Genomic DNA, 18,064 nt, shown 5'->3' on the forward strand with positions numbered 1-18,064 from the left:
GTTGGAGACATAGGTCAGAGCACGTCTCTGGTGACACTGAGCCGGAGGAGCGTGTATCAATCTTGCTGTACGACTCATTGCGGCTAGTAGATCAAATGACGACTAAAATGAACGAGTCACTCAGAAAAACAAATCATAACTCTCAAATCAGTAATATGAGTAATTGAAAAAACAAACAAATTGCTCTCGAACTGCACATCACTAATTTACGACTTCAAAGCTGGTAATTACCACCTTCCCACTTGGTTATGAACGCAGCATTAACCCCTTTTTCAATGATCTAGGCGCCAATAATCTCTGAATTAAATTAGCATTTTTGCAACGACTGAATCCAGTTGTTTAATATACAGCAGAACCTCCTGTAATATTGAAAATGGTCTTACATTATAACACGAGACCTGCAGAAAGCCATGGTTCTTGACATCCATGACAGAGACTCAAGCTACGACGACTAGAGGCGAAGTGTCACACACAGCTCCGCGAACATAGCTAAATCAGTTGAGGACGGAATAGAAAAATAGGCAAACCGAGTGTTTTTCTTTGAAATACAGTATTGAGACTCTCTCTCCGATCTAATCGCTCATCTTCATTGGTTTAGCGAGACAAAGTCGCGGTGCGTTAATGAGAGAAAATCATCGACAAATAATAACCGAGAACGGAGCGATGCATTTGTTCGACGTGTTCAATACAGAACTGTAGCTAGTTTTTTTTAAGTGGCGAGGAATGCTATCTGAGCTCACGCATCAATGTTTCACTGGGGCAAGTGGAAGAAGAGGATGGGCGCGAATAGTTCTAAGAGACCGGTCTACGATGAAAAGGAAGATGGTAAGAAAACACAAAGAAACGAAAGCATCGCTATTCTTTTGCGTTGATAGTGAACTATAGCGCAACATTGTAGCGCCACATAAATTGCATTTTTGGTCAAAGTTAGTTCAATGGATCAAGCAATTTCATCACGATGTTGCCTAGGCTATAGATGATGAACTCCTATTGATGTCACCTCGATAATTTTTGGGGGAAATATTAGCCTCCTCAAAATACATGGTCTTGCAGCCTAGAGATGAAAGCATATGTCGGGGGTGTGGGGTTCAACTTTAGATTGATGGACAGTGAAACAAAATGTAGAATATCGGCTAAAGTCTAGCAACTGACACCATATTTCACATGTACACTTTTTTTTGTCCAAATTATACCAATGTTTTGTTCTTGATGATGACACAGGACACTGAAATATTGGTTGCAATTTATTCATTTTGGAGATCAATCAAGTGGCTACAGTGTCATACAGTCAGTGTAATTACTGGGGATTGCATTTCATGTAGATGTCTCACTATTTGATTATTTTTCTTGCTATTCTTCAGACTTCTCAGGATGTGTTTGCTGAATGCAATACCTGCACACTTCACTTCACCTTTACATGCCTCGTTTGTATGCAGCTGTCGTTGGGGACCTATTATGAAATATGAGTATGTGGAGTCATTGTGTTAATCGAATAATTCTTACAAGATTAGTGGCATGCATGAAAGTAATGCACGTTCATGTCTGTCACTGTGATGGAGAATAAGCCCATTCAAGCTGAACCAAATATGCCTTGCTTTGAATCATCAATGCCCCTTTATACTGTTGCCAACAAATCTGAAATGACAGATGAACTGACTAAATCAGTGAAAAACTGTAACTAAATGAGGTCAGTTCACTGCAGACTTGTTGTCATATGATTAGGAGGAGGAGATTGTGTGTGTATGTGAGTTCTTGTTTGTTTGTTTGTGTGTGTGTGTTTAGCTACAAGGGTGACCCATTTAGAAGCTACATTTTGTCCATACAGTTCAAATGGTACTTTTGATGTATCAACAGACATCAGTGAAAATGATGTAAATGTTATGAAAGGTGTAATGAGAAGCTGTGGACCTGCAAACAGTGCAATTTTTGTTGTTTTTGTCATGTTTATTTTTTTATGTGGAGCTGTGTACAGTATATCTGTGTTTGTCAAATAAACAATTATAGAGGTGGTTCTATTTGCAGAGGGAAAAGGGTGGCAGTTTGACAGGCATTATGATATTGTTTTCCCCCCTATACTTTTGATTAACGAGGAGCCTTGAGGCTCAAGGCTGGCATGGCAAAAATGGGGAGGAGACAACATACACTGAGTATACAAAACATTAGGAACACCTTCCTAATATTGAGTTGAACCCATCCCTTTGCCCTCAGAACAGCCTCAATTCGTCGGGGGATGGACTCCACAAGGTGTCGAAAGCGGCCCATGTTTACTCCAATGCTTCCCACAGTTGTGTCGAGTTGGCTGGATGTTCCTTGGGTGGTGGACCATTCTTGATACACACGGGAAACTGTTGAGTGTGAAAAACCCAGCAGCGTTGCATGTCTTGACACACTCAAACTGGTGCGTCTGGCACCTACTACCATACCCCGTTCACACTCTGAATGGCACACATACACAATCCATGTCTCAATTGTATCAAGGCTTAAAAATCCTTCTTTAACCTGTCTCCTCCCATTCATATGCACTGATTGAAGAGGATTCAACAGGTGACATTGTAAAGGGATCATAGCTTTAAAATGGTCAGTCTGTCATAGAGAGAGCGGGTGTTCCTAATGTTTTGTATACTCGGTGTACATTCTGGTTTTAAGTCTTATATCATCTCTATGGGCCGGGGTGATTGCTGTGTATTCTTTACCATACTGCCGTATCTGAATCACTAGTTACATGAATAACTAACCCCGCCTCCACTCCACCTCACCCAGAGTGAGCATGCCATGTATGATCATAACCACCATCCCATTCACAGGAGGTTGGTGACGGCTTAATTGGGGAGGACGGGCTTGTGGTAATGGCTGGAGCGGAATCAGTGGAATGGTATCAAATACACTACCGGTCAAAAGTTTTAGAACACCTACTCATTCAGAGGTTTTTCTTTATTTGTACTATTTTCTACATTTTAGAATAATAGTGAAGACATCAAAACTATGAAATAACACACATGGAATCATGTAGTAACCAAAAAAGTGTTAAACAAATCAAAATAGATTTTAGATTCTTCAAATAGCCACCCTTTGCCTTGATGACAGCTTTGCACACTCTTGGCATTCTGTCAACCAGATTCATGAGGTAGTATGGTATGGAAAGCATGTAAATTATCAAGTGTGCCTTAAAAGTACATTTGTGGAATTTTTTTCCTTAATGCATTTGAGCCGATCGGTTGTGTTGTGACAAGGTAGGGGCGGTATACAGAAGATAGCCCTATTTGGTAAAAGACCCAGACCAGCTCAAATAAGCAAAGGGACGACAGTCAATCATTACTTTACGAAATGAAGATCAGTCAATAGGGAAAATTTCAAGAACTTTGAACGTTTCTTCAACTGCAGTAACAAAAACCATCAAGCGCTATGAGAAACTGTCTCTCATGAGGACCGCCACAGGAATGGAAGACCCAGAGTTACCTCTGCTGCACTGGATAAGTTCATTTGAGTTACCAGCCTCAGAAATTGCAGCCCAAATAAATTCTTCACAGAGTTCAAGTAACAGACACATCTCAACAACATCTGTTCAGAGGAGACTGTGTGAATCAGTCCTTCATGGTCAAATTACGTCAAAGAAACCACTACTAAAGGACACCATTAAGAAGAAGAGCCTTGTTTGGGCCAAGAAACACAAGCAAAGGACATTAGATCGGTGGAAATCTGTTCTTTCGTCTGGAGTCCAACGGATGAGTGAAGGGATGATTTCTGCATGTGTATTTCCCACCATAAAACATGGAGTTGGAGGTGTTATGGTGTGGGGGTGCTTTGCTGGTGACACTGTAACTTGGTTAGAATTCAAGGCACACTTAACCAGCATTCTGCAGCGATACGCCATCCCATCTAGTTTGCGCTTAGTGGGACTATCATTTGTTTTTCAACAGGACAATGACCCAACACAACCCCAGGCTGTGTAAGGGATATTTTACCAAGAAGGAGAGTGATGGAGTGCTGCATCAGATGACCTGGCCTCCACAATCTCCCGACCTCAACCAAATTGAGATGGTTTGGGATGAGTCTGACCGCAGAGTGAATGAAAAGCAGTCAACAAGTGCTCAGCATATGTGGGAACTCATTCAAGACTGTTGGAAAAGAATTCCAGGTGAAGCTGGTTGAGAGAATGCCAAGATTGTGCAAAGATGTCATCAAGGCAAAGGGTGGCTACTTTGAAGAATCTCAAATATAAAATATATTTTGTGTTTAACAATTTTGTGTACTACAATGATTCCATATGTGGTATTTCATTAGTTGTTATGTCTTCACTATTATTCTACAATGTAAGAGCGTCTGCTAAATGACTTAAATGTAATGTAAATGTAATGTAGAAAATAGTAAAAATAAAGAAAAAGCCTTGAATGAGTAGGTGTTCTAAAACTTTTGACCGGTAGTGTACATCAAACACATGGTTTGATGCTATTCTATTTACTCGGTTCCAGCCATTATTATGAGCCATCCTCCCCTCAGCAGCCTACACTGATCCCCATCATCATCATCATCATGCGTAGATGCACATACATTAAGTGGAGGCGGTTGATTGAATTCCTTTCACAACATGAAAAGACTATCTTCACAGAGCAGAAATACTCTCCTGAAAGGGTAGGTAAAGGCACAAGTGGGGTTGCACATTTTGGGGAATATTCAGAGGTGAACACTTTCTGTGGGAATTAACGGGACTATATGGGGATTAACGGAAAGATATGCAAATTAATATTAATACCATTTAAATGTAGATGTTTTCTGCTTTGGATATATTTACCATATCATATGGAGACAGAATCATAAACATTTTACCTTATCATAAGTAAACATAAATTCTTCCAATAGAATTTAAATAAACAATTTAGTTATGAATTTAACTTTAATTAAATGAGTTGACTCTTCACATGGGATGATTTCGCTGAACAACAAAAGAAAGGGAATATTGAATGATACATCGCATCTCCCAAAAACCTTTTCAACATACATCTGTAAAATGATAGTCTAGAAACGAAAACTTTGGTTGTCTTCTTCACAAGCTTCCATGTCTTCTCCCTGGACCTCCTCAATGTCCACCTCTTGAACATCAGACTCTGAGGCCTCATCTACACTGTCACTTTCCAACCTTGTTGAGGATGGCTTTGTTGTCGGGCTCAAAAAGCCTCAAATTCGCCCGGGTGGCCACCAATTTTTCAACCCTTGTATTGGTCAGCCTGTTGCGTGCTTTGGTGTGTGTGTGTGTGTTCCAACATAAGGAACAGTTGCGTTCTGAGGTGGATAATGTTAGTGGGATTTGGAGGATGATGGAAGCAACAGGGGAAAGAGCCTCAGATCCACAAAGTCTCTTCCACCAGGTGGCTGATGAGATATGTTGGCATGACTGCCATATTGCATCTCCATCCCAAAGCCCTTGCTAGGAAGTGTACTTCACCAGACTGCCATGAACCATGCCCTCATCCAGGCAAAGGTGGCTAGACATGGTAGTGATGACACCATAGGCATTGTTGATCTCTGCACCAAACCGGATGCTCTTGCCAGCATAATTGGAGTCCAACATGTACGCTGCTGCGTGTTTTGACTTCAGGCAGAAGTCTTCACGCTTTTTGATGTATTTCAGAACTGCAGTTTCCTCTGCTTGGAGTGACAGTGAAGTGGGCAGGGCAGTGCGGATTTCCACTCTTACATCTGCAAGCAGAGTCTAAACATCAGTCAGGATGGCATTGTCTCCCTCAATCCGTGCAATGGCTACTGCTATAGGTTTCAGGCTGCTTACCACTTTCCCAAAATACATCATCAGGATCCTCTTGATATGGCTGTACATATCGACAGAAATATGGCCATTTCTTGGAAAGACTCCTTCCCCTCCAGGAGACTGTCAAACATGATGACAACACCACCCCAACGGGTGTTGCTGGGCAGCTTCAATGTGATGCTCTTATTTTTCTCACTTTGATTGGTGATGTAGATGGCTGCTATAACTTGATGACCCTTCACATACCTAACCACTTCCTTGGCTCTCTTGTAGGGTGTATCTGTTGTTTTTAGTGCCACGATGTCCTTGAGGAGTAGATTTAATGCATCAGCAGCAAAGCGAATAGGTGTGATGTGAGGGTAGGACTCCTCCACTTTAGACCAAGTAGCCTTCATGTTCACAGCATTGTCTGTCACCAGTGCAAATAACCTATGTGGTCCAAGGTCATTGATGACTGCCTTCAGCTCATCTGCAATGTAGAGACCGGTGTAGCTGTTGGCCCTTATTTCTGTGCTCTTATAGAATACTGGTTGAGAGTTGGAGATGATGTAGTTAATTATTCCTTGCCCACGAACATTCAACCACCCATCAGAGAGGATTGCAATACTGTGGCACTTATAACTCTTGTGCCTAGGGTTGCAAAGGGTCGAAAACTGCCAATAGGGCCTCCTTTCTCTATGATTTGTTTGACCTTCACTTGAACTCTATTGAACTCTGCATCCAGCAAATTAGTAGATAAAGCATGTCTGGTTGGAGGGGTGTATGCTGGGCGAAGAACATTTAGAAATCTCTTCCAATACAAATTGCCTGTGAGCATCAGAGGTGAACCAGTTGCATACACAGCTCGAGCAAGACATTCATTAGCATTTCTCTGACTACGTTCCTCCATTGAGTCAAAAACAACTTCTGATTCCAGGAGGACCATGAGCGGTTGCTATCGATAATGTGTCTGATTCATCATTTTTACCTCAAATAGAAGTAGAGGGACTTTTGTCAGAGGTTACTTGTTGTGAGCACTGAGGGAACTTTATGCACTTGGCCAGATGATTCTGCATCTTTGTTGCTTTCTTCACATATGATTTGGTACAGTATTTGCAAATGTACACAGCTTTTCCTTCTACATCAGCTGCAGTGAAATGTCTTGACACATCAGATGGTGCTCGTGGCATTTTTCTCTAAAGATTAAGGAAAAAATTGTAAAAAAAGAACCCCAAATACAATTCCATGTACAGATAAATAGTTATGTAGTTAGAATAAACAACTCCGTTGTAAGATAAATGTTTTTAAATGAACCCTGTATGGAGTTAGCACTCCTCAGTTAGCAGGCTCATGCAATTTAAAACCCACATGGTAGCAAAAACTAACTAGCAGAAATGGTTAAGTTAGAAATGATTTAAACACACTTTGCTGGAGGCTACTATTTACGAGTTAACAAAAAAAGTATGTATGTCATCTAAAATATATTCACCCCACCCAGTATTTTATTCAAAAGTTACCAGAAAGCATGTAGTCCTTGGCTCAGACAGTGTGTGGTAGTGTGGGCTCAATAGCATCTCATTAGTGTGCAAGATCTTGAGAATCAGCTGTAGATGTGATGGAAGAATGCACTGTGTATGCAGAGGGTTGCAATTCCATTGAATTGGTGGATAGTTTAACCAAAATATGCCACAAGACCTAGAATTGCCTTGTGTATCCCACAAAAAAAGGTTAACTGTTAACTTTTTTAAGCTAACTTTTTTAATGAATTACCACAAAATTCCCAAAATTCCCAGGCTTAACTTCCCATGGAAAATTTCCCGGAAAGTGTCCGACCCTTTGCAACCCTAGGCACAAGAGTTATAAGTGCCTCGATACTTTCTTAATGCGTTATCCTTCGATGTATATGATCTCTACTAGGGATGTGATGAGTCACCGATATGCACCGGTGCATCGGTCTGCGGACCCCAAACTGATCCAGATGTAGCAGGCATCAGTCAGAAAATCGCTTCAAATGTTATGGATCGCCATGTTACATTCTTTTTACCTTCCGAAAATACCTCATCTTTTGTGACAACTGATGCGTCGTCTCCTTCAGCGTCGAGCCGCACGTAACTGTTGACAGTCATTGATCTATACTTTATTTTTCATGCCGAACAACAGGCAATATCAGTAACCTCGTCAAACTGCACTGTGCCCAGCTCACTAACGCGAGGTAGGCAGCCTGTTCCTGATCTTGGGATAATACAGGGTCAAGTAAATCATTTCATAACGAGGACAGCAATCACTTTTACGAGATGCACTGCACGGCCAAAGCGAGAGGAGAAGAAAAGATCACTTCCTAAAAACTTCCAAAAACATTTTATATTAAGATGGGGAGTGAAATCCAAAGTTGTGCTTACATATTCATTACCTATGTTGTAGCTCATTTGTTAACGATCAATATTGATGGATACTAGCTCAAACAGTTCATTTGCAAAAATGACAAGTTAATTAGAGGGTGACGATATTTCACAACCAAAGTGAGGGGACAAAAAAACATTGGCTACATTGCCTACTAATCCGATGGTGGTAGATGCCTAGTCTCCTTTATGGCTGAGCTCAGGTGCCTACATAGTACACACACCATAGACACTCACACACAGAAGTAATTTCAGACAAATCCAGCTCCGAGAGGCCCATCTCCTCATCTCTATCAGCAGCAGAATTTAATTTAGAGTGGGAAATGAATGTGTTCATGCAACAAATGTATCATATTGCATCCGGCTCTCCCACCGAATTCATCTAAACTACAACGTATTGTATCAGAGCCCATGTATCTAAATACAAATCGAATCGTCTTGAAAGGGAAAGATGCACATCCCTAATCTCTACACATTACACCAATAGTAGCATCACATCCCATTCAGCCGACTGTATCGAAGTTGCTGAGTTGGTTTCATGTGAAGAGCATCCACTAAGTGTTGTGTTTGTTTCTGCCTGGGTCTCTCAGAAACAATATCTCTTGGCTTCTTGGAAAACGGTATATGGTCTACATTGGGCAGTAATATTAGAGCAGTACTTGGCTAGAATGGAGTTATCAGGTTAATGTCTAACAGAAGCTACCCGAGGGCTATTTCAGTAGTTTTTATTTATTTTTTAAACATTTATAGCAAGGAGATAAGAGAGAGCCTATGGGATTGATTAGGGCACTCATCCTCCTTGCTTGGCTGTTGTACAATGCATTATTTCTCAGAATTACTTCCAGCCTTGGTGACAAATGCATTATTTCTCAGAACTACTTCCTAGCCTTGGTGACAATTTAACTTGTGTCGTATAAACAGACCGACATATGACCGGATCCCACTGCTCCACTCAAGCCTTTCTTCAGAAAGGTCATGCAAACACTAGCTGGATGAAAGTGTTGAAGCATGTGCCAAGGCAAGCCCCTGGAGAAAGAAGCACTTTCCTTTGAGAACCTTGACCGGACCACTGCAGTAATGCACATACCGTCGCCCGCTTTTGAATGGAATGTGTTTGCATCGAAAGAGTAGACAATCCAGGGAGACGCCGAATGGAGATATCCATGCGTTCTTTGATAGAGCCCACCAGGCATGTTCTTCGTGTACTCCATACGTTTCATTGCTCCTTTGATTTACTATACAGACAAGCCTACTGTGCGCGTAATGTGCTCGATGTAGTGTGTGCAAGTTTGTATGTTGGGAATGTGTACTTCCGTGAGTATGAGGGTTTGAGGAACAAAACAGCGAGGCAGACATGGAGGAGTGTAGGAAAGAGATCAAGAGAGAGATGGCAGATTGCTTGCATGGAATACTGAGTCCCGGTTTTCTTTCATCTCCAGCATTAGTGTCTCTCTCTCTCTCTCTCTCGAACAGAGCAGGAGCCCTATGCCTGCAGCTTTTAGCCTCACTAGTACTGACTAATTCCCCTTATGCCAGTAGTAATCCAATACGTGGCTGATATATGGTGGTTATACTGCGGTATTATCTGATTTGTGGTGAGAAAGGAATACCTCACCAACTTCACAAGTTGGACATACAGTACAGTTATAGAATAGCAATAACATCACAAACTTTGGGTGACGGATAGACTACTTTGAACAATGTGTAGTAGTAGGCAGTAGTCCTTGTTAAAATAGTGTATCTACAGGTCTTGAATATATTTGCAATTCCCTTAACTTACTTCCGGTGATAAACAGGAGACAGGTTTCATAGCAAAACTAGTTTCAGACTGTAGGTGTCTTCAAAGAGATCAGCTCAGTTGGGTTCTGAGATAAAAAAAATAAAAAAACGAAAGGTCGCTCGGTGTGTGTGTGTGTGTGTGTGTGTGTGTGTGTGTGTGTGTGTGTGTGTGTGTGTGTGTGTGTGTGTGTGTGTGTGTGTGTGTGTGTGTGTGTGTGTGTGTGTGTGTGTGTGTGTGTGTGTGTGTGTGTGTGTGTGTGTGTGTGTGTGTGCGCGTGTCTGTGTGTGCACGTGTCTGTGTGTGCACGTGCCTGTGTGTGCACGTGCGTGTGTTGGCCAGCGCATGATGTGAGGAGCGGATGAGGGCACACAGAGAATGTAATTGACGTCAGCCCGGTGGGTTGGATGAGAACCTGTCATATATTCAGGGTGTATTCTCACAGCTGCAGACTTCTCTTTTTACACGTTTTCCTTTTCTCTTTGCTGTGCTTTTTGTTGCTCTTATACTCCATTGATTTTCCTCTCAGTTTTCAAATGTGTATTGATGTAGGCTAATAAGAAAATTATTGATTATGCAAATCTCTTTCTGCCCTTTTGCAGTGTTTACTGTCACTGTTGTTTTCGTTGCTATTGCAGATGGTTGTCTATGCAGCTACGAATGATTAATACACACAAGTAAACGCTGTTCTTTTATTTTTTTAATGGACAAAACATTATTTAACACTGCTTATAACCCCCACAGTTTACAGTACTACACTAAACAGAAATATATAAATGCAACATGTCAAGTGTTGGTCCCATGCTTCATGAGCTGAAATAAAAGATCCCAGAAATGTTCCATATGCACAACAAGCTTATTTCTCTCAAATATTGTGCACAAATTGGTTTCACATCCCTGTTAGTGAGAATTTGATCCTTTGCCAAGATAATCCATCCAACTGAGAGACGTGGCATATCAAGAAGCTGATTAAACAGCATGATCATTACACAAGTGCATCTTGTGCTGGGGACAATAAAAGGTCACTCTAAAATGTGCCGCTTTGTCACAACACAATGCCACAGATGTCTCAAGTTTTGAGGGAGTGTGCAATTGGCATGATGACTGCATGAATGTCCACCAGAGCTGTTGTCAGAGATTTGCATGTACATTTCTTTCTGTAATATAGCCCTTTTGTGGGGATGAACTCATTCAGATTGGCTGGGCCTGACTTCCCAGTGGGTGGGCCTATGCCCTCATAGGCCTACTCATGGCTGCACCCCTACCCAATCATGTGAAATCAATAGATTATGGCCTAATGAATTTATTTCAATTGACTGATTTCCTTATATGAACTGTAACTCAGAAAATTCTTTGAAATTGTTGCATGTTGTGTTTACTGCATGAATCAGGCCTTCGTGGTCGAATTGCTGCAAAGAAACCACTTCTAAAGGACACCAATAATAAGAAGAGACTTGCTTGGGCCAAGTAACACGAGCAATGGACATTAGACCAGTAGAAATTTGTCCTTCCAAATTTGAGATTTTTGGATCCAACCATCGTGTCTTTGTGAGACGTGTGTGTGGTTGAACGGATAATCCCGCATGTGTATTTCCCAACGTAAAGCATGGAGGAGGAGGTGTTATAGTGTGGGGGTGCTTTGCTAATGACAATGTCTGTGATTAAATTAGAATTCAGGTCAGAATTCAGATGTCTTCACTATTATTCTACAATGTAGAAAATGTTAAAAAATAAAGAAAATTCCCTTGAATGAGTAGGTTTTCTAAAACCTTTGACTGGTAGAGTGTGTGTGTGTGTGTGTGTGTGTGTGTGTGTGTGTGTGTGTGTGTGTGTGTGTGTGTGTGTGTGTGTGTGTGTGTGTGTGTGTGTGTGTGTGTGTGTGTGTGTGTGTGTGTGTGTGTGTGTGTGTGTGTGTGTGTGTGTGTGTGTGTGTGTGTGTGTGTGTGTGTGTGCGCGCGTGTCTGTGTGTGCACGTGTCTGTGTGTGCACGTGCCTGTGTGTGCACGTGCGTGTGTTGGCCAGCGCATGATGTGAGGAGCGGATGAGGGCACACAGAGAATGTAATTGACGTCAGCCCGGTGGGTTGGATGAGAACCTGTCATATATTCAGGGTGTATTCTCACAGCTGCAGACTTCTCTTTTTACACGTTTTCCTTTTCTCTTTGCTGTGCTTTTTGTTGCTCTTATACTCCATTGATTTTCCTCTCAGTTTTCAAATGTGTATTGATGTAGGCTAATAAGAAAATTATTGATTATGCAAATCTCTTTCTGCCCTTTTGCAGTGTTTACTGTCACTGTTGTTTTCGTTGCTATTGCAGATGGTTGTCTATGCAGCTACGAATGATTAATACACACAAGTAAACGCTGTTCTTTTATTTTTTTAATGGACAAAACATTATTTAACACTGCTTATAACCCCCACAGTTTACAGTACTACACTAAACAGAAATATATAAATGCAACATGTCAAGTGTTGGTCCCATGCTTCATGAGCTGAAATAAAAGATCCCAGAAATGTTCCATATGCACAACAAGCTTATTTCTCTCAAATATTGTGCACAAATTGGTTTCACATCCCTGTTAGTGAGAATTTGATCCTTTGCCAAGATAATCCATCCAACTGAGAGACGTGGCATATCAAGAAGCTGATTAAACAGCATGATCATTACACAAGTGCATCTTGTGCTGGGGACAATAAAAGGTCACTCTAAAATGTGCCGCTTTGTCACAACACAATGCCACAGATGTCTCAAGTTTTGAGGGAGTGTGCAATTGGCATGATGACTGCATGAATGTCCACCAGAGCTGTTGTCAGAGATTTGCATGTACATTTCTTTCTGTAATATAGCCCTTTTGTGGGGATGAACTCATTCAGATTGGCTGGGCCTGACTTCCCAGTGGGTGGGCCTATGCCCTCATAGGCCTACTCATGGCTGCACCCCTACCCAATCATGTGAAATCAATAGATTATGGCCTAATGAATTTATTTCAATTGACTGATTTCCTTATATGAACTGTAACTCAGAAAATTCTTTGAAATTGTTGCATGTTGTGTTTACTGCATGAATCAGGCCTTCGTGGTCGAATTGCTGCAAAGAAACCACTTCTAAAGGACACCAATAATAAGAAGAGACTTGCTTGGGCCAAGTAACACGAGCAATGGACATTAGACCAGTAGAAATTTGTCCTTCCAAATTTGAGATTTTGGATCCAACCATCGTGTCTTTGTGAGACGTGTGTGTGGTTGAACGGATAATCCCGCATGTGTATTTCCCAACGTAAAGCATGGAGGAGGAGGTGTTATAGTGTGGGGGTGCTTTGCTAATGACAATGTCTGTGATTAAATTAGAATTCAGGTCAGAATTCAGATGTCTTCACTATTATTCTACAATGTAGAAAATGTTAAAAAATAAAGAAAATTCCCTTGAATGAGTAGGTTTTCTAAAACCTTTGACTGGTAGAGTGTGTGTGTGTGTGTGTGTGTGTGTGTGTGTGTGTGTGTGTGTGTGTGTGTGTGTGTGTGTGTGTGTGTGTGTGTGTGTGTGTGTGTGTGTGTGTGTGTGTGTGTGTGTGTGTGTGTGTGTGTGTGTGTGTGTGTGTGTGTGTGTGTGTGTGTGTGTGTGTGTGTGTGTGTACAGTACCAGTCAAAAGTTGTGACACAACTACTCAAGCTTTTTTCTTTCTTTTTTATATTTTATACTTTGTAGAATAATAGGGAGGACATCAAAATGATGAACTGACACATACGGAATCATGTAGTAACAGTTATTTTACATTTTAGACTCTTCAAAGTAGCCACCCTTTGTCTTGATGACAGCTTTGCACACTCTTGGCAATCTCTCAAACAGCTTCACCTGGAATTATTTTCCAACAGTCTTGAAAGAGTTCCCACATGTGACCCGATTCAGGAAACTAGGCGTATGTCGCAAGTCACGACATCACAGGAGTGCCATTTTGAATGTAAAAAAATATTTTATCAAAATGCATTTTGTGATAGAAATGCGTTTTTTTTTCGAACATGTGAACTTTCATGTGCCTTAATAACAAACTGTATGCCATCTGTAAATACGAATATGATTGTTAAATTACGAGCCTTGTTAAGCCACAGAAAGAGAGCATCTTTCCCACTAGCCATGATTGGCAGAGATAACGAGTTGCCTGGACATTCCGAGAGAGGAGTTCAGATTGGTCTGCCATATTGAAGGCTTCTGTCAATTTGAGCTCGTCAGTCTGTGTTGGTAATCCTGTTGAACGCGGCTTTAAAAAAAATATATTTGGTAGTGGAGCTGCATAAGTGTTGCTCTCCACTTTCTGGAGGATCAAGTTTTGAAATCAGTGGAATTAGAGTATGATAGCTAAAGAGCTGGAGAAAACACCTGTCTCTGGATTACATCTTCAAACTTAGGGAAACCATGGTATGGCATTCTTGACCGGGTGACTCGTCCATCATGCATGATGATGTATACAGGTAAGATAGTCCAACATTAGCTAACTACATTTTCAGATATTACATGTTTCTAAATTTGACAGAAAGTGGTTTAATTTCAAGCTAAAATGTACTGTTAACTAGCTAACGTTAGCTGGCTGACTCCCTAGCTAACATTAGGCTCTAACAAGAAAAGCGTACAGCTCTGGGAAACTAATAATAACCTCCGCTAGAGAGCCAGCCAGCTAACATTAACTATCTAGCTAAACAATGAACCAAGCTAGGTAAACCACGTTTAACCGCTAACGTTAGCTAGTTAAACTACGAACAACAAGGCCACAGTGCTGGGAGCAAACCAACCAGGTCCAAAGTTTGCTTTTCTATTTGGAGCCTAATGTTAGGCATTGTTGGCACTTTGTTCATTGTTGTTTATCTAGCTAACGTTAGCTGGCTGGCTCGTTAGCTAACGTTATGTGACGTGTGTACAACACTCGTTGAATATGGTCGGTGTCAGTAACCGTCTGCAAAAAAGTAATACAATTGTTTCCAGCAGAGCTGGCCAGGCTGTTTTCATGTTATCCAGAGGTAAACAAATAATCGGCCAGAGCGCCAAGTGTGTCCTCCGAGAGCGAAAAGAGATATGTGGGGCTAAAGCTTAAGAGTGTGTGAACGATGCTGAATGGGTGTAGTCAAAGAAGAGCTCTTCAGTAGATACCAAAACATTCAAAGGCTGTTTAGTCAAAAGTGAAGTTACAAGTTTATCAACTTTCAAATCAGAATCTCTTTCCCCATTGTTCCTCAAATGCAGTGTATCATATACCATTTTGTAGCTCGGAGTGTCAAATCAAATCAAATTTTATTTGTCACATACACATGGTTAGCAGATGTTAAATGCGAGTGTAGCGAAATGCTTGTGCTTCTAGTTCCGACAATGCAGTGATAACCAACAAGTAATCTAACTAACAATTCCAAAACTACTGTCTTATACACAGTGTAAGGGGATAAGGAACATGTACATAAGGATATATGAATGAGTGATGGTACAGAGCAGCATACAGTAGATGGTATCGAGTACAGTATATACATATGAGATGAGTGTGTAGACAAAGTAAACAAAGTGGCATAGTTAAAGTGGCTAGTAATACATGTGTTACATAAGGATGCAGTCGATGATGTAGAGTACAGTATATACATATGCATATGAGATGAATAATGTAGGGTAAGTAACATTATATAAGGTAGCATTGTTTAAAGTGGCTAGTGATATATTTACATCATTTCCCATCAATTCCCATTATTAAAATGGCTGGAGTTGGGTCAGTGTCAATGACAGTGTGTTGGCAGCAGCCACTCAATGTTAGTGGTGGCTGTTTAACAGTCTGATGGCCTTGAGATAGAAGCTGTTTTTCAGTCTCTCGGTCCCAGCTTTGATGCACCTGTACTGACCTCGCCTTCTGGATGATAGCGGGGTGAACAGGCAGTGGTTCGGGTGGTTGATGTCCTTGATGATCTTTATGGCCTTCCTGTAACAACGGGTGGTGTAGGTGTCCTGGAGGGCAGGTAGTTTGCCCCCGGTGATGCGTTGTGCAGTCCTCACTACCCTCTGGAGAGCCTTACGGTTGAGGGCGGAGCAGTTGCCGTACCAGGTGGTGATACAGCCCGCCAGGATGCTCTCGATTGTGCATCTGTAGAAGTTTGTGAGTGCTTTTGGTGACAAGCCGAATTTCTTCAGCCTCCTGAGGTTGAATAGGCGCTGCTGCGCCTTCTTCACGACGCTGTCAGTGTGAGTGGACCAATTCAGTTTGTCTGTGATGTGTATGCCGAGGAACTTAAAACTAGCTACCCTCTCCACTACTGTTCCATCGATGTGGATAGGGGGTGTTCCCTCTGCTGTTTCCTGAAGTCCACAATCATCTCCTTAGTTTTGTTGACGTTGAGTGTGAGGTTATTTTCCTGACACCACACTCCGAGGGCCCTCACCTCCTCCCTGTAGGCCGTCTCGTCGTTGTTGGTAATCAAGCCTACCACTGTTGTGTCGTCCGCAAACTTGATGATTGAGTTGGAGGCGTGCGTGGCCACGCAGTCGTGGGTGAACAGGGAGTACAGGAGAGGGCTCAGAACGCACCCTTGTGGGGCCCCCGTGTTGAGGATCAGCGGGGAGGAGATGTTGTTGCCTACCCTCACCACCTGGGGGCGGCCCGTCAGGAAGTCCAGTACCCAGTTGCACAGGGCGGGGTCGAGACCCAGGGTCTCGAGCTTGATGACGAGCTTGGAGGGTACTATGGTGTTGAATGCCGAGCTGTAGTCGATGAACAGCATTCTCACATAAGTATTCCTCTTGTCCAGGTGGGTTAGGGCAGTGTGCAGTGTGGTTGAGATTGCATCGTCTGTGGACCTATTTGGGCGGTAAGCAAATTGGAAACACAATTTCAAATTTTGCTACATGAGACTGAATCAAGGCGGTTGGTCACATTCACTGTCCATGAGAAAGCAAGCGAGAACGATACTAAGCAGAAGAGAAGAGAGATGATAATGATGTCAATTTTTAATCCCAAAAACAAAAAAGTTGTTTGACAAAAGCATATATTGTAATTTTCCTTAATTTATGTGTAAATCCTGGCTCAGTTTTTTTAGACCAGTGGTTCTATTTTTGTGTGTGTGTGTGTGTGTGTGTGTGTGTGTGTGTGTGTGTGTGTGTGTGTGTGTGTGTGTGTGTGTGTGTGTGTGTGTGTGTGTGTGTGTGTGTGTGTGTGTGTGTGTGTGTGTGTGTGTGTGTGTGTGTGTGTTCAAAGGGGAGTACTGGAGCTTCTTCTCAATCCTCTGGGCAGTGCACTGAAAGCTGGCCAGATTCTTGCCTTTCATTTGGCCCCTCTGCTTTAGACATTTCAGATATGCCTGTTGAATCCAATTAGGCTCAATTTATAGGTAATCTCAAACAAGTCTCAGATTGGTCTGGGGAAGTTCTGCAACATTTTAAGATGCGACTGGACTTGCCTACTTTTACATAGAAAAAAAATTGCCTCTGGAAACCTGTCTGTGCGTGGAGGTGTTGAGAGGTGGTTGTCCTTTAGGAATAAGAGATGCCTTGGGAAGATTTAGTGTGTTAATTTATTCATGTGGCACTTTGGAGTTCAGGGAGGGATTGCATTTTGTCTCGAGCAGCAGATTCATAACAGTAAGAGATTGAGGCCAGGGGAGGTTACTGTAGTGCTGTATTCTCAGGCTGGTTGTGTGTCTTCCGCGCTGTGCATATTGATTGCTATATTGAATGAAATTGCATTTTGATTGCTATATCATGAAAGAGAGAGTGTGAGATTGTGTCAATTAAGCCCTTTAGCTACTTACCCAGAGTCAGATGAACTCATGGATACCATTTGAAGGAAGTTGAAGATAGTTTTGCGAGCCATTGCTAAAAGTGTTACTGACTGGAAGTGTACCAGAACAACTAGCAAGCTGGTACCCATGAATTCATCTGACACTGGGTAAGTAGAAAAAGTGCTTAATTGGTAAAATCTCACACTATACTTTTAAATGTTTTCTGGGAAGTTTAACACTTCTCCAAGGCTTTTTGAGGTGTGATAATATATGCAACACGACTGTGTTAAAGACGGGTCGGAAATGCATCAACCGATATGTTAGAGTTAGCCTGTTGGGCTTAGGACAATGCCAGCTCACTGTACCACACCACGCCTCTAAAGATGTGAGCCTCACTCGTGATGCCA

The 18,064-nt window shown here is 41.9% G+C and overlaps 1 protein-coding gene across 1 annotated transcript in view; it reads left to right on the forward strand.

Moving 5' to 3' along the window:
- Positions 1-328: 328 nt before the first annotated feature.
- Positions 329-18,064, forward strand: part of LOC124038153 (serine/threonine-protein kinase 32C-like) — a 95,477-nt gene continuing 77,741 nt past the window's right edge. The window contains exon 1 of the mRNA XM_046353666.1: positions 329-825. Within this exon, the coding sequence (XP_046209622.1) occupies positions 747-825 (79 nt within the window). The 5' untranslated portion in view covers positions 329-746. The remainder of the gene's footprint in view (positions 826-18,064) is intronic.

This window comes from Oncorhynchus gorbuscha, linkage group LG06 (assembly GCF_021184085.1).
Source record: "Oncorhynchus gorbuscha isolate QuinsamMale2020 ecotype Even-year linkage group LG06, OgorEven_v1.0, whole genome shotgun sequence".
In the NCBI taxonomy this organism is placed as follows: domain Eukaryota; kingdom Metazoa; phylum Chordata; class Actinopteri; order Salmoniformes; family Salmonidae; genus Oncorhynchus; species Oncorhynchus gorbuscha.